This window comes from Natrix helvetica, assembly GCF_964273705.1.
Source record: "Natrix helvetica genome assembly, chromosome: 5".
NCBI classification, from domain to species: domain Eukaryota; kingdom Metazoa; phylum Chordata; class Lepidosauria; order Squamata; family Natricidae; genus Natrix; species Natrix helvetica.
This window is the reverse complement of record NC_138551.1, coordinates 870111-894987: the sequence shown is the minus strand read 5'-3', so window position 1 is coordinate 894987 and position 24877 is coordinate 870111. Positions and strand designations below refer to the sequence as shown.

General features: G+C 54.6%; 1 protein-coding gene across 1 annotated transcript; it reads right to left on the bottom strand.

Annotated features, from left to right (window-relative positions):
- Nucleotides 1-935: 935 nt before the first annotated feature.
- On the bottom strand, nucleotides 936-24484 carry MB21D2 (Mab-21 domain containing 2). The gene is made up of 2 exons (XM_081954320.1): nucleotides 24096-24484; nucleotides 936-2896 (listed from the first exon to the last, which is right to left on the bottom strand). The coding sequence occupies exons 1-2, from the start codon at nucleotides 24376-24378 to the stop codon at nucleotides 1632-1634; spliced, it is 1548 nt and encodes a 515-aa protein (XP_081810446.1). The 5' UTR covers nucleotides 24379-24484; the 3' UTR covers nucleotides 936-1631.
- Between the last annotated feature and the right edge of the window lie 393 nt (nucleotides 24485-24877).

Below are 24877 nucleotides of genomic sequence, written 5' to 3'. Positions count from 1 at the left end.
TGGGAGTTGAAGTCCACCAATCTTCACGTTGCCAAGACCCCTGGCCTGGCCCATCTAGACCCCCCCCGGTTGAAGAGAGTGGCTGGTTCACCTTACCTGCCCCCACGGGCCCCTGGCCGGCCAACTGCCCAGACCCCCTTCAGGGCTGGCCAGCCTCCCGAGGTGGTGAGCAGGCAGAATCACCAGGACCTCAAAGGGGGCGGGGCCCATCCTGCAAAGCCCCACAGGCTCCTCCCAGAAACAGGGGAAGCCAACCACAGGTGCCTGGAGGTCCAGCAGGCCAGAGGTGGCCAGAGGATGGCCTGACTGAAAGGGTGGAGAGGCTAGGGGGCTTTCAAGAGAGGTCCCGAGGGACCCACCCGGAAGGAAAGCACCCACCCTCTGTGCCTAGGAAGCCCCCTAAGACGGAGGTCCCCCTGCGCTCCTCTGGCCCTTTCATCCCCTTGCCAGCTCCACCCGCCTGCCTGGAAGGAAGGCAGCACCCGGGTTGGCCCTGCCACCCCCCTCCACGCAGGGCCAGAGAGCGCAGGGCTGCCATAGGAGGCCCCAACACCCAAAATCCCCTTTACTAACAGCCAGTTTGGTCTGGCACCAAGCTAGGAAGCCGGAGCCGGTGAGTTCTAGTCCGGCCTTAGGCATGAAAGCCAGGTGGGTGACTTTGGGCCAATCGTTAGGCAGTGAAGAGAGTTCCAGTTCCCCCTTGAAGGCCGATCTCCCAGATGATGAGTTCTAGTCTCACCTTCGGTGTGAAAACCAGCTGGGTGACTTTGGGCCACTCACTCTCTCTTCAACCCAACCCACCTCGCAGGGTTGTTGCTGTTGTTGCTGTTGTGGGGAAGACATGAAAAGGGGAAGGCATATGATGTGTATGCTCAGCCGTTCCGTTACTGGTGAAAATAATAAAGGCAGAATATAAATAAAGAGAGAGCCAGAGATGAGAGATAAAAAGCCACAGGTGAGTGGCAGGTGTGCATGGACCATCCCCACGACCGTCCTTTAATCGCTTGGAAGTAAGGCTTGGACTAAGGACATGCGCTAAGACCGACAGTCCCAGGGTCTCACTTGCAGCACCCCGGAGCCTTCTGGCTCCACCCGGCCCTACGCGGATCAATTACATTCAAGAACAGGAGACGAGGGGAGGGAAACACCCTCCACTCGGAGACCTTGCGGGGGTCTTCGCGCCCTTTGGGTCTTTCTGGGGGAGCCCAAGGACAGACGGACAGACTGGCCGAGCAGCAGGTCAGCCATCCCGTCTGCCGGGTGTTTCTCAAGTCCCCCTTCGAAAGCAGGGAGAGGGCGGGAGGGGGGTGGGAAGTCAATTATATAAAACGAGGACCCAGCCCACCCCACCGGAGAAGGGAATGGGCTGAAGGGAAAGGGGTTTTTTTCCTGAAGGAGGCCGTCAGGTACGCATACAGTCAAGGTGGCCTGGGAGAACGCTGGACAGGCTGGCCCCCACACCAAAAGTAGCAGCAAAACCAAGCCCAGGACCCCCTCCCCTCTCCTGCAGGACCCCCTCAGGCCTGATATGTTGACAAAGGAAACCCACCGGGTGAACCCAGGTGAGCGAAGGGATCCCACAGCCTGAGGTGGGGCAGGAGGCCTTGGGGGAGGGGGAGACAGAGGGGGCCTCAGAAAAATTTGTCGTCAATTCTGAAATGCGGCCGCGTGACGTCGTCAGGGTTAATGAAGACCGAAATGGACTTTCCCGGGTTCTCAGTCACCAACTGCTGCAGCTTTTTGGCCAGCCGGTCGTCGGGCTGGTTGGGGTCCCCTCCCTCCGACTGGGGCGAGGGGATGCTGGTGGTGCTGCCCCTCCGCTGGAGCTCCAGCGTCAGCCGGTTGGCGGCCTTGACATGTTCGATGGCCATCTGGAGGTGCTCGGCGGGATCGGAGCGCACCGAGGAGAGCTTCCGGGCATGGAGCATGGCCGTCTCCTCAGAGAGGTGCTCCAGCATGTTGCACTGGGGGATGAAGTAGTTGGGACAGGTCTTGTTCACCAGGCAGTGCTGGAGGTCATCGATCAGGCCCAGCAGGAAGTGGGCGGCGTAATCCTCCTGCAGCAGGTAGCTGGCGGGCAGCCGGTCGCAGGCCCAGAGCATGACACTGCGCAGGTGGTAGGGGCTGACTGCCTTGGGGCGTGAGAGCAGCTTGATGATAATGGCCTTGCAGGCCTGGTAGGCTTGCATGAGGCTGCCGGAGATGCACTTCTTCAGCTGCACCTCGCTGCGGGCGAAGGACAGGCGCCACTCGTTCTCCTTCCGGCCCTTGTAGGAGCAGGCAGGGACCAGGTAGAAGCCGCTGATGACCTCCTCCTCCGTGATCTTCCCGTCCCAGAAGTGGTTCTCCATCAACCAGCTCTGGGCCACGGCTGGCCAGCCCTTGAAGGACACCACAGGCACGATGTCATACAGCATACGGCTGCTGCCCACCCCCAAAATGATGGAGATGAGGGTGCCGTTCTTCTCCACCTTCTCCACTTTGGGCATCCCCCGCTGGGGCTTTTTCTGAATCTCGGAGAGGACCATGCTGACGGACTCGTAGAACCAGTCGGCCACCCGGGTGGGGGAGAAGAAGTAGTTGGTGGCCCCGTTGAGGTGGTCCACGATGGTGCAGCAGTCCTTCCACTTGCTGATGGTCCCTTCGTCAAAGAGCCGCAAGCTGAGCCAGGAATGACACAAGGCGGAGTGGCGCATGTCCAGGGTGACCGGCTGGTTTCGGTCGTGCAGCTTCAGGGCGGGCACAAGCAGGGTGAAGTCCATGTCGTAGTCAGTGCCACGAGCGTAGAAGTTCAGATCGTCCAGATCAAGGTCCACCACGCCTTCTCGGACCCCTCCAGAAAGCAGCAAGTACTCATTGGCGACTGGAAGTTTTTGGTCAAGTTTCTGTACCATGCCTGGAAGGAAGAGAGAAAGCAGTTGAGCCAAGGGCTTGGGACAGGGGGCGGGGCTACAGAGCCTGCCCCCAAACAAGGGGGCAGGTGGGCTTTCCCCTCCAAGTGGAAGTAGTGTTGGGACCAAAAGCAAGAGGGACACGGGGTGATTTTTCCAAGCTTTGATTGTTTAACTCCTACAGACGGAATCTTGCCAGACTCTGTTATTCTCTTCTCTTCTACTTTCTGCATCTACCATCTACTCTGGGAACGATTAGGGAGGCACTGTCCTCACCCTCTTTCTCACACACAACATATCCAGGCTGAGGGGCCTCTTTGTCCTCTGGGAAGCACCCCTCCCTCCAGGGGAATCCTCCTCCCCACTACATCCCATCACATGGACAAGCAGTCCTCAATTTACAACAGTTCGTTTAGTGACCATTCAAAGTTTCAACGGCATTGAAAAAAGTGACTTACGACCATTTCCCCCACTTACGACTGCTGCAGCATCCCGATGGTCAGGCGATTTGCATTCGGATGCTTAAGCAACTGAATTCACATTTAATGACAGTTGCAGTGTCTCGGGATCACGTCACTTTTGCGACCTTCCCACAAGTCTAATCAATGGGGAAGCCAGATTCACTTAACAGCCGTGATTCATTTAACAACTCTGGCAAGAAAGGGTGTAAAACAGGGCAAAACTCACTTAACAACTGTCCCGATTAGCACCAGAAATTTTGGGCTCAATTGTGGTCACCCCTCAGCCTGAGCCAGATTCTTCACAGGTATAAAATGTAAAATGAAGGTATAACATGAATCTAAAACCACACAAACAAAGCAGAGTCACAACGGACAACCCTGGTGGAAAGGAGAGAGACTTGCTGAAGGGATTACTGAGAAATCTGCCTTCCAGAAAGTGGGTTTAGTACTTCGGCAGACTGGCATCTCACACAAAACAAGGGAGGGTGCCATGGCCCCATTGGGGGAGGAGGAGGAGGGGAGGAGGACAGATCAACAGGGATGGCCCATCTCCCAGGCCCAAGGCTGATTGTGTCCGGGACCCTCAGGCCTTGGGGGAGGTGGTCGACCGGAAGGAGGGCTGCCTGCCTGCAGGGGCACAGAGGAGGATGGGCTGATGGATGAGACACCTGGAGGGGAGGGATTTCAGGAGAAGCTGTGGGGAGGAAGGAGGGTTGGCTTTGGCTTACCCTCCCCCGGGCGGCCGGGCGGCTTCCACCCGTGCCTGTGGCTGTTTGCCTGGCCTGGCTTGGAAGCCTGTAAGCCTTCACCTTCTGCCTTGGGGCTGGACCTTCTCTTGTGGCCAGTTTGGCCTTGGCCCCTCGGGCCCTTGGAACGGCTTCTGGCTTCCTTGCCCCCAGGACCGGCCTTGCCTTGGGCCTGGGCTCTGCCTCGCGGAGTGGGCTTGGGGCCCACGAGTGCCCTCTTTCTTTCTCTGTCCTTATGGGGCTGTTGTTTGGGGGACGGAGGGTGGCTGCCTTCAGGGTAGCCTGGAAGTGGAAACTTACCAGACATCGGAAGGCCTTTGCCCAGATTATTTGTGGGTTGAAATAAAGGGCTCTCGAGAGCAGGGGTCTCCACCCTCGGCCACTTTAAGACTTGTGGACTTCAACTCCCAGAATTCCTCAGCCAGATTTGATGGATGAGGAACTCTGGAAGTTGAAGTCCACACGTCTTAAAGTGTCCAAGGTTGGAGACCCCTGCTGTAGACGACGCATGTAGATCTCCCCTGACCGCCTGGTCATCATTGCTCCAATTCCATCAACAACATCTCAGAATTATGATTAACATTATGGCTCTTTCCCCTCTTCTCTTATCTTTGGAGAATCAAATTATCTGGATTACGGTGATGTCGCTAATCATCAAATTCTACAAATGCCACCGAGTCCAGCTAATACCTGCAAGACTGCTCAAATATTCAGCGCTTTGAGACCAACTACGCGAAGCATAGAAGCATTTGATATAACCTTACTAAACACAAATCATGGGAGAGCAATTTTTTCTTCCTCTTGCTAGCTTCAATTTTATCAGCCTCCGAAGTAATTCATTTCCTGGGGGCTTAATTTAGCAAATATTACCATTTCTGTATACAACTCCCATTGTTATCTTTTTTTTGGCGTCATTTTACTTAGAGAAGCAATTTTAATTCTGGAGTTTTAAACATTTGGAAAATCAGGCATTTTACAAAAATAGATTAGCACCGGGTGGGGGGGAAAAATAATTATAACGTATGGGACGTTTTTTTCCCTTCCCTTTTGATGTGGCAAAGATGACTTCATGTGGGGTTAGGGAGAATGCCACACATTTTGGGAAAGGAGCTTAAGTCAGGAGCCGAGAAGGGAAAGTGGGAGAAAGGACCCCACTCTAGAACCCTTCGGGAAGGGTCCCTGACCCATTGCCACCCCTCTCCATCCCCCCCCCCCTCAGGGCTGCTGTTGAGAGGATAAAACTGGGGCTTTGTGGTTCTACAAATTTAACCGCCAAGCTCAGCCACGGAGGAGCTCTGGAAACCCGCTTGTGTTGGGAACCGATGGCCATAAGAGCTGGGAAGGAGAGGATGGACCTTTGCCCTTATAATGTGTGTGTGGGGGGTTTTTCAGTCTCTCTCTCTCTCCAGACCCATTTATGGACCTTTTATCCTCCCCCCACAGAGAGGACCTTCCGACCTGATCAGCTCTCTGGATCTTATGAACCCCGGGAGAATCCTGAACCTCCTTTCAAGAGATGAAACCTCCTCCCCAAGTTGCAAAGGGGCCCATAAGGAAACAGAGGAAGGGGCAAATCCAACCCCCCAATTCCGCCTTCGGTCAGCAACAGGGAGAAGGCTGAGCCCAACAGTCACCCGAGCACCAGACAAGGAGAAGGGCTGTGGGTGTCTTGCGTTGACCTCAACGGGGGAGACCGAGAGAACCCCAATCTTCCTAGGCAGCCTGCTTCTTCTGCAAGGTCAAAGGCTTGGGGGGTGGGGGCTCTTATCCCTCCAAAGAAGGGCCCTTCTGCACCTCCCCCAACTTCACCCACATATGCTCCTTGTGTAAAAGCCAGGGAGAGACGCAGCTAGCCTGGGAGAAAATGAAGGTGTGTGTGTGTGTGTGTGTGTGTGTGTGTGTGTGTGTGTGTGCGTGATGACTTTCTGAATGCAATGTACACACAGGTGGCCTGAACTTACAACGAGCTACTTAGTGGCCATTCAAACTTACAATGGCCCTATTGGGGATCCAGTCCCAACTGTTTCCGGTCACATGACCACACAAGGGCCCTGGACAGCGGGTCTGCGGTTTGCAGAAACATTTGACTTCTGGTTTTTTGGCAAAGCTCGCCCATAGCAACCGCGACGTTCACTTAATGACCGCCGCAAAAAAAAAGCCCTCAAATTGGGTTGTTGCTTTAAGAACACGAGGAGTCTTAAATGGACATTTTAACAATGATGGGCAGGGTCCATTACAGTCGCAACTGGAGGACTTCCTGGGTTGACTTTTTCTAAGCACGTTACTACATCAACCTGGAGAGAGAGAGAGGGAGGGAGGGAGAGAGAGAGAGGGACAAAGAGAGAGAGAAAGAAAGGGAGGGAGAAAGAGAACAAAAGAGAGAGAGAAACAGAAAGAGAAGGACAGAGGGAGGGAGAAAGAGAGAGGGGGGAGAAAGAGAAAGAGAGAAAGAAAGAGAGAGAGAGAGAGAGAGAGAGAGAGAGAGAGAGAGAGAGAGAGAGAGAGAGATGTCCCTAGGGATGTCCGAAGTTATTTGGGGGAAACTATTTTTAAAATCATGAGCTGATGTGCTCTCTTTCTTTCTCTCTCTCTCTCTCTTTCAGGAACTCAGAGAGGTAAGAGAAAGAACCGGAACTTCTTGGGAGAGAGGAGGGGGAAAAAATATCCCTGATTTTTCCCTCCTCCACTCCGCCCCCCCAGTTCAACCTCTGCTAAAATTACCCCTGAAAAATATCCAGAATTTTGCACAAATAAGCAAGTCCCAGCCCACGGAATATCTTAATTCCCCTTCGTAAATGATAACATCCATCCCACTATAATTCTAGAGCTCCCTATTTATGGTGATCTTATTATGGTTTTATCTTAATTTAACCTTTTATCTCCTACATTGTATTGTCCACACATCTTTTACATATAGGGTGTGTACTGGCTGATGGTTTTATTTAAACCAAATTTGTATACGTCAGGGATTGTGCAGTTGCCATACGCGAAATAAATACATAATAAACCTTGGTAAAATGGAGCATTTTCTGCAAATTATGCACCGCTCAGCCCCTATTTCCCAGACCTGAAGGGCTGGTAGTATGCGATAACCCTTCACTGTTACCCCAAAATGCATTCGGCACCCCTCAATCAGGGCATGGAGTCAAGGCTGGGGCTGGGAAGAGGGGAGCGGTTAGGTCGAAGCCCTCCCCCCCCCTTTTGAAAAAAACTGCATTTTGTTGGTTTGGGGAGCAAAATTGACCAAACCTTTGCAGCAACTACACTGCAGGGGTCTCCAACCTTGGCAACTTTAAGACTGGTGGACTTCAACTCCCAGAATTCCTCAGCCAACCTTGGCCGCTTCTTTAAGACTTGTGGACTTTAACCTCAGCCAGGAAAGCTGGCTGAGGAACTCTGGGAGTTGAAGTCCACAAGTCTTAAAGAGGCCAAGGTTGGAGACCCTCATCTATACAGCAGCCTCGCCAGCCCTCCCGATTGCCAGGGTGCTACATCAAGAGGAAAGTGGCACCACAAAGGTAGGGGAGATGCTCTCAGGGCGGCACTGATCCCCTAAAGGAGCTTCCAGTTCTCCAAAGCCCCCCCAAGGCCAGAGGTCCACCAGGCTTCCCCGCGGAGCCCCAGGTGGTGAGAAGGCTTTGGGCACAGGAGCCGTGGGGCTTCTCAACCATGGCAGCTTGAAGGTGGCTGGACTTCAACTCCCAGAATTCCCCAGCCAGCTTCTTTATTGCTTTAATCCCTTTTAACTGTTTTAAAACGTGTGTAAAGATTTCAGTGGTAATGCATGTTTTTGAATTGTAAGGTACCCAGAGTCGTTTGCTAACACGGGTGGCTATAAAGATCAAATCAAATCACAAATATGCCAGCCCTTCTCCACCCAATCGCCTAACTAACTGCAAGCCCCCTCAGCCTGCCAGGAGAGTGGAGATTCCTGGATCCACCACCAGAGGGAGGCACTTCCCCACCTCTTTTGCTCAACTGTGTTTAAATACACAGGTCGAACTTACAACAGTGCTGAAAAAAGTGTCTCATGACCATTTTTCACACTTATGACCGCTGTGGTCGTGTGATCAAAGTTCAGACACTTAGCAACTGACTCACGTTTATGACGCTTGCCGTGTCCAGGAATCACGTGATCCCCTTTTGCGAGCAAAGTCAATGGGGGAAAACAGATTCACTTAAGAACCATGTGACTCACTTAAGAACCGCAGTGATGCGCTGAATCAAATGCGGTGAGAAAAGTCGTAAAATAGGGCAAAACTCAAATCTCTCACTTAGCAACATAAGTGTTGGGGTCAATTATGGTCGTAAGTTGAGGACTACCTGTACACGTTCTGCTTTCACTCTGGGACTCTTGTGAAGATGCCTACACACACACACACACACACCGTCAGCCAGGGCCGGAAAAGGCCAGTCTGGGAAGTCAGGGAAAACGGAGGAATTCTCCTAGGGGTGGGAGAGCAGCTACAGAGACCCCAGACCCCTCCTCTCCCCCCTCCCCTTCAAACCCTGCTCCCCCCTCCCACCAGGCTCTCCTGCCTCTTCCAAAGCCTCATTTTGCATCTGCCAAAGCCCCAACTGGACAGTCCGCGGCTGTTCCTGAATTCCTGGAAGGCGGCTGTTTATCTTGGAGTCCCTGCCCAGGAAGAGGACAAGCCAGCCAGTGTTGGCACTTTGATGACCACGAGGCCAAGTTGGCTCAGCGGCCGGAGTAAGGATCTGCGGACGTCCAGCTGCAACGGGACAGGCCTGGTCTTTGTTGGTGGGCGATCCCCAGCACATGACTTCCCTCCCCCCCCACACACACACATCTGCAGAGGGCAGGCAGGATGTCCCACAGCTGCATGGAGGCAAAACCTTTGGAGAGCCCCTCGCCTGGCCCTCCCCCCCTTTGGCTGGCGGCTGCCCCTTGCAAGGAGGATGCAGGGTCCCCTGGATTCAGCCCCAGAAGAGGGCTGGGACCCAAAGGCAGCTGTCCGGTCCTGGAGGCTCTGGGAGACCCTGGCCCCGCACCCAGAAATGGGCTCTCCAGCCACTGCCAGTCCCCTCCGTCCATTGACAAGCCAAAGACTCTGGATTTCTACCCACTTCAGTTCCAAAGCAGCTGAAGGCAGGAGGAGGAGGAGAAGCAACGGATGGAAACTAATCAAGGAGAGAAGCAACCTGGAACTAGGGGGGGGATTTCCTGGCAGTCAGAAGAGGTTGACCCCCTCCTCTTTGGGGCAGCCCCTCGGATATCGGGGGGCTTTGAAAGAAGCAGAAACTGCCCTGAAGCTGAGAGAGAAGGAGGCCCTGCACGGTGGTTCACAAAGATCCCCTCTGCACAACAACACAAGAGGCCCAGCTGGGAATCCTCTCCTGCGCCCGGATCCTTTCATCAACCTGCTTCAGTGGCCCAGGGGCCAGAAATGAACCCAGGTTCACTGCAGGGCACGGAGCTCAGGCTTCAAAGCGGCACAGGAGGAAGAGGAGGAGGAGGAGGAAGGCAGGAGGACCGTTGCACCCACAGGCTAATTCTCAGAGTGCCAAAGCCGGTGAGCGGAAGAGGCTTAGCAAATGCCAGAGCTCCGGGGCAAGGAGGGCGGGGATGGGATTACGTGGGCCCTGGGGCAGAAGGGCTCGGCTGGGGAGCAGTCGTCATTTGGAGGAGATCCAAGTTGGCACCTCACCCACCTGGCTGCCAAGAAGGAGGGGAAACGTAGGCTGAGAGACTCGGGGCAAAGTCCTCATGCCTGCTAGAGCAGGGGTTGAACTAGAAGACCTCTAAGGTCCCTTCCAGCTCTATTCTGTATTGACTGAAGATGAGATGCTCTGCTTTGGCCTATTGGGGTGTCCCCTGAGCCCCCCCCCTACGCAAAGCCAGGCTCAGACCAAAGGCAGGAGGGCTGCCCTCTCTCCCCCCCTCCCCAATTCAGAGAGGAAGAAAAACGTGGAACAAGCATTTTCTGCCAACTGATACCCTCTGCAGGGCTCACTTCAAGGCCCATGGTCCCCAGCCCCCACAAAGCCAGGCTCCTGGGGTTTCAGCCCCCCAAAATGAAGGGAAATGGCTGCCAAGCAGGATCTCTTTTTTCATCTATCTATCTATTTATTGAATTTATATTGGCGCCTACTCTCCCATGGGGACTCAAGGCAGCTTACATTAATTAAAACCATATTTAAAACAAAAAACTAATAAAAAGAATCAAATAAATTTATATAGTATAATAAAATCACCTCCTGCCCCGGCGACAGCAGATCACACGAGCTTTTGAACGGCCTCCATCCCGCTCTGGGTCCCCCAGGCCCACTGGCAGAACCAGGCCTCCAGCGCCTTGCATTGCAGGCCAATTCAGCTCACTGCCAGGAGTTCAATCCTGGCCAGCCCAAGGTTGCTCAGCCTCCCCCTCTTCCTTCCTTCCTTCCTTCCCTCCCTCCCTCCCTCCCTCCTTCCTTCCTTCCTTCCTTCCTTCCTTCCTTCCTTCCTTCCTTCCTAGGTCAGTCAAATGAGCTGACTTGCAATCCGCTGACTCTGAACTGCCGAGAGGGGGGTGCAGAGCCCCCGTGGAGCAGGATATCCCTCTAAGTGCCATTGCTGTGAAATACCCTTGTGGTGCTTTTGAACTCTATCCTGGCTGCCGATTTCCTGCGCCTGGCAGTCTCTCCAACCCCCTCCTCAAGGGCTCACCCACAGAAAGCGGGAAAGCTGGACGCCAAGCAGCCAGCTCAGACAACATGCAAATCCAGCGGGTCCCCACCCATTCCACAAAGGCAAATCCAGCAGCCGAGTTACACAGAGAGAGGGGGGGGGGGGAGAGAGAGAGAGAGAGAGGGAGGACAATTCCTGGAGGCAGCAAGCAGGGCTTTGCAAACATCAGAGCAGCGTCTGATTATTTGCTCCCAGGGCTGCCCTCTCTTTCCCCTGCCAGTCACTTTCCTTGGGCAGCCTGCAGGGAGCAGGAATCAGAAAGTGCTTCAACAGGGCCCAGGCACAAACGGCGGTGTGCAAAAGAGGCGTGCCCTGAGAATGCCACGCCTGGGATCCCTCCTGATTCCAGCTGCTCTGAGTTTGCACATGCCCACTTCTCCCCCTGCCCTGGCAGGCTTCACACTCCCTTATTATTCTTGGCTTCCTCCCCTGCCTCTTTCCTCCTCCCCCACTGCAGACCCCCTGCAATCTAGTGAAAAGGAGGGCTGGGGGGGGTGGGTGACAGGATAGCAGTGATCCAGTGTTGGAGGGGCTGCCACAAAAAAGAAGGGCTCCATCTATTCTCCAGAGCCCCTGAAGGCAGGAGGAGGAGGAGAAGCAGCAGCAACCGATGGAGAGAAGCGACTTGGAATTAAGGAGGAACTTCCTGAGAGGGAGGATAATCAACCATTGGAAGAGGAGTGGCCTTCGGAAGCTGTGGGAGCTCCATCGCTGGATGGACAGCCAGCTGTCTGGAATGGTCCAGGGCAGAGCTCTGCTGCCTGGAGAATTCTGGGAGCTGAAGTCCACAAGTCTTAAAGTGGCCGTGTTTGGGGACCCCTCTCCTATTTGCAGCAGGGGGTTGGACTAGAAGACCTCCAAGTTCCCTTTTACAACCTGACACACAACAGGAGAGGGGTGGAAAGAGGAATGTGAGTCCTGGGCGATGCTCAGCAACTCTGGAGGCACCCCTAAATCACTTCCTGAAATCCTGCCCTGAGTGCAAATTCTGCAGTCGGAAACTCTGAGATGTTCAGCTCCTCCGGCTGGAGAAGTCTGGTGGGTCTCCACAGAGAAGCAGGACTGGATCTGATGAGTCCTGGGATCAGACGTGTGACAGATTGGGAAACGGAAGTACATCCCAACCCTCCCTGAAATTAGGTTAGCTCTGCCTCTTTTGACACCCCAGAAGTCCCACGCGATCTGGGGTCCACATAAACTGGGGACAGGCTTAGGAGTCCCCACTGCTGAGGTGGCCAATTTTATCCTGTCTTTGCTTTTCATAACTTTTATAGAATTATTTTTCATGTGGAAGTCTTATATTTTCAGAGCCATTGTTTTGCTGGTTGTTGTGTGTCTGGATTTTTGGGAGATGAGTAGTGTGAAGGATGGTGTGTAGAAGGGGGAGCTGGTGGGGTGGGCTACAATGAAGTGGCGGTTTCCCCACATTCCAGAAAGTGGAGGGAGGGTGAGAGAAGGGGAAGCCCAGCCCAGAAATGAAGAGGAAGAGACTGAGAACGGACCCTCCCTGGAATAAGGGTAGAGTCTGGCAAGATTCCGTCTATCAGGTGGGAGGAAATGAAGAACTGGACTTGAGCTATGTAGCTCTTGGGCTGGGCTAAACAGGCAGTGATACAAATTGATAGAGAAGAGAGGGAGGGAGGGAGGGAGGGAGGGAGGGAGTAAAAGATGGATGGATGGATGGAAGGAAAGAAGGAAGGAAGAAAGGAAAGGAAAGGAAAAAAGAAAGAAAGAAAGAAAGAAAGAAAGAAAAGAGAATGAGATGTAAGTAGGTAGGTAGGTAGATGATGATGAGATAGACAAAGATAAAAGTGGGAAGGGAGGGACACAGAGAGAGAGAGAGAGAGGAAAGAAAAGAAAGAAAGAAAGAAAGAAAGAAAGAAAGAAAGAAAGAAAGAGATGTAAGTAGGTAGGTAGATGATGATGAGATGGACAAAGATAAAAGTGGGAAGGGAGGGACACAGAGAGAGAGAGAGAGAGAGAGGAAAGAGAAAGAAAGAAAGAAAGAAAGAAAGAAAGAAAGAAAGAAAGAAAGAAAGAAAGAAAGAAAGAAAGAAAAAGAAAAGAGAATGAGATGTAAGTAGGTAGGTAGATGATGAGATAGACAGACAGATAAAAGTGGGAAGGGAGTGACACAGAGAGAAAGAGAGAGGAAAGAGAAGAAAGAAAGAAAGAAAGAAAGAAAGAAAGAAAGAAAGAAAGAAAGAAAGAAAGATGTAGGTAGGTAGGTAGATGATGATGAGATAGACAAAGATAAAAGTGGGAAGGGAGGGACACAGAGAGAGAGCGAGAGAGAGGAAAGAGAAAGAAAGAAAGAAAGAAAGAAAGAAAGAAAGAAAGAAAGAAAGAAAGAAAGAAAGAGATGTAGGTAGGTAGATGATAATGATGATGAGATAGACAGACAGAAGAAAGTGGGAAGGGAGGGACACACAGAGAGAGAGAGAGAGAGAGAGAAAGAGAAAGGGAGGGAGAGAGAGGGATGAAGGCAGGCAGGCAATAGAGGCTCAGGGGTTGAACCACCAGGTCCAAGCAGGAAGAAGAACTCCTCCGTCGGCTGATTTCCGGCTCAGGCCCATTCCCGGGAACCTTTCCCAAGGGATGCTTTGCACTTGGGTGAAATGGAGAAGGTTCCAGAGCCTCCCCAGGAGCCTGGCCCTCACCCTCGGATGGCCACACGGAGACTCCTCCCCTCCCTCCAGCCCGGACGGAGGCAGGGGCCACCTGAGCCCCCCCTTCTGAAGGGAGGAGGGGTCCTGGGCTCCCTCAGGGGGATCCCTACGGTGCCACAAGGCGCCTCAGCAGGAAGTCAGCTTGTCAACCAGGCTCAGCAGCTCCAAATGGGCTCCGGAGGGAACCCGCAACGGTGCCGCCTGCGTGACAACCCCATCACCACACAAAGGGGGCCGGCTCCATCACCCACTCGGGCAGCTTCAACAAACGGAGGCTCCTTTTGGGAAGCCCAAGAAGTGAGCTCAGCCGGCCGATGGGGAGGAGCCCAAAGGGCAGAACGGTTTCCAGGCGGAGCCGTGCCTGGAAATGGGCTGCCCCTCCCCCCACCCGGTGGCACTCGCTTGCGCTTCTTCCGGGTCTCCCCTCCCCCCCCCTCCCCAAACAGCTCAGCCGTGGGTGGTTGTTCCATTTTCTCCATCCAGCCGCAGATCCGGCTCCCTTTGCGTGCAGCCCCGTGCCCAGGGCAGCGGCAGGTGGCTTTCTCCTCTGATCCGCCTCCAGGGCACAGGCGGCAGAAGGCTCAGGAAAGGAGAGTGGCCGGGGAGAGGCGATGCCAGGACACTGAGGAAACCCACCGGCAGGCACTGAGTCCCAAAGGTGCCTCTCCACCACAGGCTTTTCTCTTTGAAAAGGTTTCTCTTCTCGTCCAAGAAGCTTCCTCGGGTTCTAACTGAATGGTGTGGAATGGAAGGATTTACGGGGAAAACGGATATAAATCCCACAGAGAGAACAGCGCCTGCTTTGCAAGGGAGAAGCTCCCCGAGGATGATGGGCTCCGGCAAGAGTCCGAAAGCTCGGAAGATTAAACCTCTGGTCCTGGTGACCCACCCAGGTTGGGTCCCAGGACACCTAGACCCGCCTTCACCTGTGAGAGAGAAATCCTCCCATCCCCCACTGTCCTCTTTTCTTGGAAGAAAAGAGACCTGATTTCCAAGGAAGTCCAGTTGCCTTTTCATGCATGAGGGAAATGCTGGGGAGGGCCACCTCTGGCTGTCCAGATGCAAACACCCAGGGGGCCCGAGTTTGAGTTCACGTTTGCATCCGCCTGGGCCACCCAGTCAGGCAGGGAAGTTACGTTGCAGACCCTGTTCAAGAATTCCAACTTGGGGGAGGGGCCCCCACTCTCCAGGCCTCCTGAAAAGAAGTTAAAACGGGGCTCCTGAAAGCCCCCCCCCCACCTTTGAACCAGTAATTTTTAACTTTTATATACTCAATTTTAACATTTCATTGTACAGGTAGTCCTCAACTTACAACCGTTTGTTTAGTGACCATTCAAAGTTACAACGGCACTGAAAAAACGTTGCTGCGTCCCTTGCTCATGTGATCCAATTCAGACAATGGGCAACTGACTCACACTTATGACGGTCTCAGTGTCCCAGGGTCAGTGGATTCTCTTGGGGGACCTTCTGATGAGCAACCTCAATGGGGAAGCCAGATTCACTTAACGACCGTGTGACTGACTCGGCAACTGCAGTGATTCCCTTACCAACAGTGGCATGAAAGGTCGTAAAATGGGGCAAAACTCACTCAACAACTGTCTCACTTAGCAACAGAAATGTTGGGCTCAACTGCGATTGTAAGCGGAGGAATACCTGTATACTGTTTTTATGTTTCAAGGTTTTATTCCTCTTGAGAGGGAGGCGCCTGGGACGGACGGGTGCAAAAGAAAGGAATTGCTCCATTATCATCGGATCCTCCCCAGCCTCGTCTTGGCCTTAAACGGTGCTTCCTACAGTCCTGATGGGGAGCAAAATGGAGCCTCTTTTTGACCATGAAATTTAACAGGGAGAAATGCCAACTTTGTCAAACGCAGAATTCCAGGCAAGAGACGCAGAGCGGATCGAGGGCAGCATTTGAACCAGATCACCGCTTCGTCGGTTGATTGCAAACTGCCCGAAAAAGGATGGAACTGCTAAAAATGCACCACTGCATCAATTGAAGAATAATTTCTAGGGTAATCTCTGCAAGAAATCCACCCAGCTCAGAGAGCATCAAGGAATCCACAATTTTCCTCCTGCCTCCACGCAACCCCCCCGCCCTTCTAGCACTGAGGATGTTCCCTAGCAGGGTCATGAAACGTCTACAAGAAAACAACTACCGTAAGCTCAGAGAGCACCAAGGACCCCTCAGTCCATTTCTTCTCCTTCCTCCTCTTCCTCCTCCTCCTCCTCCTCCACCGATTCTCTTCCTTTGGAGCAGTTTTGAGCAGGTGTCCAATTAAAGGTCAACCAGTATTTCCCACGTTTTCCAAACTTTACAGGCTAAACTCCCAAGCCACAGTCTGCTTTGAAGTTACCGTGTTTCCCCAAATACAAGACAGGGTCTTATTTTCTTTTGACCCCTGAAATAAGCACTTGGCTTATTATTTCCGGAGAGGCCTTACTATTTTTGGGGTGCAGGGGGTGGCGAGCGGGGTCCCATTGAGCCAGGGGGACCTACACCTGAGTGGGTGGGTTCCATCCCCTGGAGTCCTTTCTGGATCCTGGAAGGGGGGCCCGGGGTCAGCTAAGGGGCCAGAGAAGGCAAGGCAGGAAGGCCAAGCGCTCACCCACAAGGGTTGGAGGGCTGTGCAGAATAACAGTGGGGGGGGGGGGGGGAATCCTTCCGGAGTCACAGGAGCAACCACAGGCAGAGACTGGGGGGTGGGGGTGGGGGAAGCAGCTTTTGAAAGAGGACATTTTCTGCTCCGCAGAGCAGAGAAATCTTCCATCAAGCAACAAGGAGAAAACTGCCCCCCCCCAGCCTTCCATCTCTGCCCTCCTCCAACAGCAAGAGCAGAAGAAAGTGTGGGGGTGGGGAGGGGGCAGAAGCCTCTCTCTTCCCAGACTGGCAGAATCTGCCCAAGAGGGGCTACGCATCCACTTCAACAGATTGCGGAGAGGCTGGTCCCCCCTTCGGTGGGGGTGGGGTGGGGGGAGGAACATGGGCCACAATATTAAAAAGGGGGTTGAGACTCTGCAGAGAAGAGCAACAAAGAGGAACGGGGGGGGGGGGGCTGGGGGATCTAAAACATAGGAAGAACGGTGGCAGGATTTGGGAATGTCGAGTCTAATGAAGGGAAAAACTGGGGTGGGCAGGATAGCAGTCCCAAGGAAGAAGGAGTCAAGCTATTCCCCAAAGCACCTGAAGGCAGGACAAAAAGCAACGGATGGAAACTAATCAAGGAGAGAAGCAACTTAGAACTGAGGAGAAATTTCCTGACAGTTAGAACAATGAATCAGTGGAACTCCTTCCCTCCAGAAGTTGTGAATGCCCCAAGACTGGAGGCTTTTAAGAAGAGATTGGACAGCCACTCGTCCGAAATGGTCTTTTCTGCTTGAGGAGGAGGTTGGACTAGAAGACCTCCAAGGTCTCTTCCAACTATATTCTACTCTTCTGTTACTCAGTCCTTCTTCCTAAGAGCCCATGTATCCGTCCCATGAAACCCAAATGAAGTCCAGAATGGTGTAGGATTTCCTGCAATGCACAGATGGGGTTGGACTAGAAGACCTTCAGGTTCCCTTCCAACCCTTCTATGATGTACTGTAATCTGGCACAGCTCCAGGCGGCTGTCCTCCTGGGGGTCTCCGCAGACCCTCTCTCCAAGGGGAGGGGCAGGTGCTAGATTGAGGTGTTAAAGTGGCACCTGCCATCCATCTGCCCCCCCCCAGGAGATGCCCATGCGCCCCCCCCCCAGCTTCTCAGCCCCAGGGCCCCCCCGGGAGGCGAGCAGGGCCAGAGCAAAAGCATCCATGGGCTCCTGTGCCAGGCCCTTGTCACCCGCACGGACAACAGTGGGCAGAGCAGCCGGAAGGGCGGGCAAGTCATGAGGGCACAAGGCTGGCGACAGGAGAAGATATCTCCGTGGGCACCGAGCTGCTCCGAGCAAGGCTTGGGTGGCTCAGGCAGGGCTCCCCGGGCAGCAGAGGAGAACATCTGGCATCTGGGGGGAGGGGAGGGGAGGATTAGTCCACAGATTGCAACGGGAAACGCCGCCAGCAACACAGGGAAGGCCAGGCTGCAAGCCCACTCCTCCCTGCGGCTTCCTGCCGGGTGGGGTTCAAGGGCCCCTCCCCACACTCGCCACCAAAAGGGCCCACTTTCTCAGGGGGGGCCCAGGGAGCAGGCCTGGAGCCCTGCAATGGGGTCCTTCCTGCCTCTTCAGGGAGACAGAAAAAACAGGGACCCCCGGAGACAAAATTTAGGAACCAGCCATACAGTTCCTGGAAGGAGGGTGGTGGGTGGTGGGGTGGTGAGGAATCCGGCCAACCTCCCCCTGCGTGCATCCCAAGGAAGATATTTTCCCAGGATGAGATGAGGTCTTCTGCCTTGGGCAGGGGGTTGGACTAGAAGACCTCCAAGGTCTCTTCCAGCCCTGGGATTCTGTTTCAGCACCCTGAGCCAAGGGAAGAGGGAGCAGCAGCCTCCGCCTGAGCTTGGCTAACGGATTAACCCTGATTAGTTTGCACGGTGCATTCGGCTGATCCAAAGGCCGGGCCAAACGTCCAGGTGGCCGCTGGGTTTTCAAGCAGGGACTGCCCAGCCACGTAGCCCAGGTGCCTCCGGATGAGAGAGAGCGGGGGGGGGGGGGGAGAAAGAAATAGAAAGTGAGAGAGAATCAAAGAGTGAATTGAGAAAGAGAAAGAAAACAAGAGACGAAAAGAGGGAGAGAGAGAGAGAGAGAGAGAGGAAGCTGCCTTTTCAACTCCTTCCGGGCCCCCTTTGCAGTTGTTGTTGCTCCAACCAGCCTGGCAATCATTTACCTGCCTTTCCGCACAGAGGTTGCAGATGTGGGGCTGGCAGCGGCTTCCTGTCTGGCTCAGAGGAGGGAGAAGGCAGGGGGCCAAAAGGGGAGGGAAGCAACCGGATTACTCTGGGGAGGAGGATTAGCCCTGAGTGAGGGGGGGGGCAGGAGAGCCAGCACACCCTCCCCACATCAGGTGGGTCAATTCAGAGATTTTTAGTGCTTTGAAGGAAGGAAAAATATTCTGGATTTGTCTATTTATCTAATTTTTCACAACAGAGGGATTTTGGGCAGTGGACAATAACTTATCAAAATAGAAAAACAGTGTATTTAGTCCTCGACATACGACCACAATTCAGCCCAACATTTCTGTTGCTAAGCGAGACAGTTATTAAGTGATCCTCCGTTTGACGACCTTGCTGCCCCAGCTGTTAAGTAAATCCCTGCAGTTGCTGAATTAGTAAGACGGTCGGTAAGTTAATCTGGTTTCCCCGTGGAGGTCGCAAAAGGGAATCACGGGAGGCACACACACACACGGACACACGGACACACACACACGGACACTGTGACCGTCACAGGTCAGAGCGTTGCCCAAGGTCTGAATGTGGAACATGGGGATCCAGTCCTTAAGGGTGGGAAATGATCCCTTTCTCCAGGGCTCCCGGAGCTTCTCAGTCATTCAACAAAAGGTATTTCCGGGTGAGGCTTTAAAGGCAAGGAGGATTAAATACGGTCACGTTAGTTGAAAGGCGGGGGGGGGGGGCTTTCAGGGCACCAGCCAGGAGGGAGGGGGCCTGCTTCCCCTGTGGGGCTGGGTGGGGGGGACAGAGTATTCCGGAGGCTGGGCAATTGCCTTCTTGCCTGAGCTGGGGTCCCTCCGGAGCTGCTCCCCCTGGCTGCAGGGGTGCATGGTTGGGGGGTGGAGGACGTGGGCAGGCCTTCCTTCTCTGCTAGGACCCCCCTCACCTGGGAAGGAGCCTTTTCTAGGGCATGGACAGCCGAGCCACCTGCTTTCCAGGGCCAGAGAAAGCCCTGACAGAATAACAAAATAGCAGGGTTGGAAGGGACCTTGGAGGTCTTCTAGTCCAACCCCCTGCCTAGGCAGGAAACCCTATACCGTTTCAGCAAATGGCTGTCCAACATCTTCTTAAAGACTTCCAGTGTTGGGGCATTCACAACTTCTGGAGGCAACTTCTGTTCCACTGATTAATTGTTCTAACTGTCAGGAAATTTCTCCTCAGTTCTAAGTTGCTTCTCTCCTTGATTAGTTTCCACCCATTGCTTCTTGTTCTGCCCTCAGGTGCCTTGGAGAATAGCTTGACTCCCTCTTCTTTGTGGCAACCTCTGAGATATTGGAACACTGCTATCATCTCTCCCCTAGTCCTTCTTTCTATTAAACTAGACCTACCCAGTTCCTGCAACCGTTCTCCATATGTTTCAGTCTCCAGTCCCCTCATCCTCTTTCTTGCTCCATTTCCCAAACTCTCAACGTCTGTTTTAGCATTGGAGTCGCTCATTCAGGGCAGAGCTGCCGTGCCCGGCTGTGCCGCGTTTCCTTGGTCAAACAATTATGCCTTGTGATGATGACTCTTCTGCGGTTATGGCTATTTTAAAACTTTAACACTGTTTATTTAATGTTAAGGTCTTTACAGATTGGATCACGTTTTATGGGCTGACCAGCTTCCGAGTGCAACTCCCTGGGCTTTGGGAACGGCCACTCCGTAAGCAGGTTATGGACACTGCTTACCTCCCACCCGCCTTGCCCACTCCCCAAATTTCGTTTCCACCAGAGCTTTTGCAAGAAGGACGACCCCTAAGGTGCCAGGGGAATCTCGGTGCTGTAGCCAACTGAGTTCTCCCTTTCATGAACTCGCCCAGATCAAGCGACAGAGAGAATGCACGCACACACACACACACACACACACACACACACACACGGGCTATGCAGATGTTGTGCAGCTGGAGTCCAAGAAGCAACTGCTGTAGTAGCACAGATCAACAAGGAGAGATCACTCCTGCCCATGTACACAATCCCAGCAACGAAAGGAAGACTCAGCCAACAGCCAGTTTGGCCTAGTGGTTAAGGCACCAGGCTGGAAAGCAGGAAAGTGTGAGTTCGAGTCCAACCTCAGCCAGGAAAGCCAGCTGGGTGACTTTGGGCCAATTACCAGGAGACAGGGAGTTCTAGTTCCAACTTAAGCCTGAAAGACGGCTGAGTGACCATTCAGCCACCTTTCATGCCTAAGAGGGCCACTCTCAGGGCGACCCCCCCCCTCTCTCAGCCCACCTCACAGGAGTGTTGTTGTGGGGAAAGTAGGAGGGGGAAGAGTTTGGATGCCTTTAGAGCCTTCACATATTTGTAAAAATAACAAATGCAGCATATAAATAAAAATAAAATGAATAAACAAGGAGACCCCCCCCCCAATCAGCCACACTGTCCTACCTCTCGGGAGACGAAGCGCTCCTTTCCAAAGGAAGCCAGAGGCCTCTGACCCAGTGGGTACCTTCAGGCACCTCACCCAACACCCCTGGAATGCCCCCTCCCCTTTTAGGACTTGGCTGCACCAGGTCCTCCGGAGGTCAAAGCCTTGGAAGACCCGAAACCTCCTGGCACCACAGTCCTGCTGATGAGACGAGCTGAAAGGCACCTAGAGGGCATCAAGCCCACCCTCCTTGTGCCCAAATCCGGGGGGGGCGCATTCCTGAGAAGAGAATGTGGGAGAAAACCCTGCAGGGGAAGGGGAAAAAAAAACCCTTGTGGGCACCTGGAGGGCCCATCCTGGGATGAGGCTTTCAGATGAACCCAATCCGGCATTCGTGGAGGCTTCCGGTCTTTCAGAAAAGCGGCTGAGGTTTCTTTCTCTAAGGACCTCGGGGATCCTTCCAACTTTTCCTCTGGCGGTGGGGAGAATCCCCCCCCTCAACCCCCACCCCCACCCTCCAAGGAATTCCAAGGAAGGTAGCCCTCTGGCCACAGCCCAGCTCTCTCTCTGGAAGGCTCCCAACTGCAGGAAAGCAGCTTTGGATTCCAAGATTGATTTATTAAAAGAATATTATTTTCCCCCTTTCGGCCAAAAAAGGCAACTTTCCCTGAAACAGGCGGAAACGGCGTGAAAACCCAGCAGAAAGGGAACCAGGGAGGATCTGGAGGGATCCCCCACGGGGCAGGAGGAGGGCCGGGTTAGCCCAGGCAGGTTAAAAAGTCTGGAACAGATTCCCCAACTTTTAGCGAGTGGATATTTCTGAATATGCAGGCAATTCTTGATTTCTGCAGCTGAGCCGGCCTCTGCCGTGTGGGGCTTCACGGGTGAGGGTCAAACCCTTGAAGTGCAGCTTCATTTAGTGACCGTTCAAAGTTACAACGGCACTGAAAAAATGACCTGTTTTTCACACCTACGACCGTTGCCGTATCCTGTGGTCAGCTGACCAAAATTCAGACACTGAGCAACTGACTCATGTTCATGACGGTCACAGCGTCCCTGGTCACATGATCCCGTTTTGTGAACTTCTGACAAGCCAAGTCAACAGGGAAGCCGGATTCACTTAATAACCGTGTTACAAACTTAATAACTGCAGTGATTCGCTTAACAACTGTGGCAAGAGAGGTCAGCAAATACTCACAACCAAGGTTTCTCTTAGCAAGTGAAAACTTTGAGCTTGATTACGGTCATAAGTGGAAAGAGGGCAGAGAAGAGCAGCCAAGAGGATTAGGGGACTGGAGGCTAAAACATAGGAGGAACAGTTGCAGGAACTGGGTTTAAACTTCACTCAATGTACTTTAATGAAGAGAAGGACCAGGGGAGACAGGAGAGCAGTCTTCCAAAATCTCAGGGGTTGCCACAGAGACGAGGGAGTCAAGCTATTCTCCAAGGCACCTGAAAGCAGGACAAGAAGCAATAGGTGGAAACTAACCAAGGAGAGAAGCAACCTGGAACTAATAGAATAGAATTCATGATTGGACACACAAGGAATTTGTCTGGTGCATATGATCTCAGTGTACATAAAAAGACAAAAGATACATTTGTCAAGAATCATAAGGTACAATGCTTAATGATAGTCATTAAGTGAGAAATTTCCTGGCAGTGTGAGAACAATTAATCAGTGGAACAGCTTTCCGCCAGAAGTTGTGACTGCTCCAACACTGGAAGTTTTAAGGAAGATGTTGGACAAACCATTTGTCAGCAATGGTCAAGGGTCTCCTACTTGATCAGGAGTTTGGACTAGAAGACCTCCAAGGTCCCTTCCAACTCAGTTATTCCATTTTTCTGACTATCTGTCATTGGTTGATTGGAAAATATGTCCCTGATACTTCTTGATCCTCTACATCAATTCTTAGGAAACTCTGGACCCACACGGACGGACGGACGGACGGACGGACACAGTTTGAAAGGACTAGAGGACACAGAAAACCTTGCCAGGTGCCCAGGCGACCCTCGCTGGCCCTCTGATTGCCAGGTGGGCTGAGCCAGGATTCTTTTACTCAGCAGCTGCCCAGGAATACACGACTGGCAGGTTGCAAAGCCAAGCCTTACCTCCAAAGCCTCGGAATATTCTGGGGTCCCGAAGGCCCAAGATTCCCCTGCAGGAGGGCCCATCATGCCAGCAGGAGAGGGTAGCGGGAAGCACCCCAAGCGGTCAGTAGCAGCTCTCCCCTTCTGCTGGCTGGCTGGGGAATTCCGGGAGTTGACGTCCACAGGTCTCTTAAAACTTCCCCCGTTTCATCCCTCAATGCTAGACGAGAGTGGGCTTTACAGAGAGGAGGGGGGAGGACTGTGGGGTCCTTGGGGCTCTCTGAACTTGGTGGCTTCATTGCACACATTTCATGACCCAACTAGGGAACATCATCCGTGCTCCGAGAGCACCAAGGTGGCCAGATAAAGAGACGCAAGAATGACTGGACCCGGCAGTCCAATTCACACAACCTACTCCATAAAAGCTGGACCACCAATGAACCAGGACCCTTGACCCAGACACGACCGGCATCTCCACACCCTCCGGCCACAGGCAGGCTGGACACCATCAGGCCAAGCCCTTTGTCATCTTCCTGAGGAGGAGGCATCCCCGCCCCACCCACTCAGGAGCCTCTCACGCACCCACTGCTGAGAAGCCACTCAGGGCATCCATGGCTTCCACTTCATGGGCAGCCTCAGCCCCACCGGTGGTCCCTGCAGAGCCCAATGGGGAGCTTCCCCGCATGGGAAGGCCCGGTTAATCCGTGCACAGAGCCCACCTACCTCCTTCAACTCTCGCAGTTTAAAGGCCCCCCTCCCAGGACCCCAAAGTCGGCTCTGCGCCCCGCGTGACACAGACGGAGGCTGTGCGCTTCTCCCCCCATCTAACGCCGCTTTCCTGCCCGGCCCAACCAGCCGCTTGCACAGAGCTCCAAAATCACGGGCGACGCGCCAGGTTTGCCGGAACCCCCGCAGGGCCTGGGGGAAGGGGGGGGGGTTGCCCAGAGGCCCCGGGGAGCTCCCCGTGGGGGGTGGGGGGGGATCCCCAGGCGCCTCCGCCCCGCCACCCAGGAGGCCGCCTGGCAAGGGAGACGAGGGCGGGGCCGGAGCCTCCCCTCCCCCCGCCTGTAGCCTGGGGTCTCCACCGCCCCCCCCCGCCTCCCGGGTCAGGAGGGGGCCTGTTCCAAGTGCAGGAATGTCCCCCCTCCCCCTCTGCCTTTGTCTGCGGCGCGTCGGGCGGGGCGGAGGCGGCCCCGAGCACCGCAGCCCGGGGGGCGGGCGGGGGCAGGCAGGGACCGGGGGGGCTCCGGGCGCCCCTTGCAGAAGCGACCCCGTCCCCGCAGGGAGAGGGCCGGGCGAGGGGGGGCGCAACAGGCTGGAGCCCCGGGGGGGGCGGGGGTCTCACCCAGCATGGAGAAGATGAAGTCCTTGGCCGTGTGGATCTCCAGGGCGCGCTGGTCGTCGTACTCGCGCTGCTCCTGCCGGGCGAAGTCCTGGATGAGGCGGCTCAGCTCCTCCATGCGGGCGGCCGAGCGGAAGTCCAGCTCCGGGAAGGCGGCGGCCGGCCGAGACGGGCCCAGCGCAGCGCCGGGGCCGCTCAGGGCGGTGGCGGCGGCAGCGGCGGCGTGGTTGGCGGCGTGGTTGGCGGCCGAGCAGCCGGCCTTGGAGGCGAGAGGCGGAGCGGCCATCTTCGCGCGAACGCCCGCCGCCCCCGCAGCCGCCCCCGGCGCCGCTCCTGCCTCGCCCGCCCGCCCGCCGCCCTCCCTGCCTGCCTCGCCCTCCCTCCGCTGCCTGGCTGGCTGGCTGGCTGCCTCCGCTGGCGAGGGCGGCGCCGGCGGGCGGGGAGGAGGGAGGGAGGGAGGGAGCAGCCGGCCGATGGCTCCTGCCCAGCGCTTGGGCGATTGGTCCGCTCGGGGCTCTTCGCCTCGCCCGCCCCTTCCCGGCCGTCCCGGGAGCCGCTTCCTCCGGCCAGCTGCCCCGGGGACGCCCGCTTGCGGCCAGCGCTCTTGGTCGGACGGCGCCCGGCGACCCTCCGCTCTCCGGGCGCCGAGACTCGCCGGCTCGTCCCCCGACAGCGGAGCGCCGGAATCCGGTGGGAGAGGCTCAGCCTCCTTCGCCGCCCAGGTGACGGTGGGAGACCCCCCCTCCCCTTCTGGCCCATTCTTTCTCCAAGAGGAGGCTGAGGGG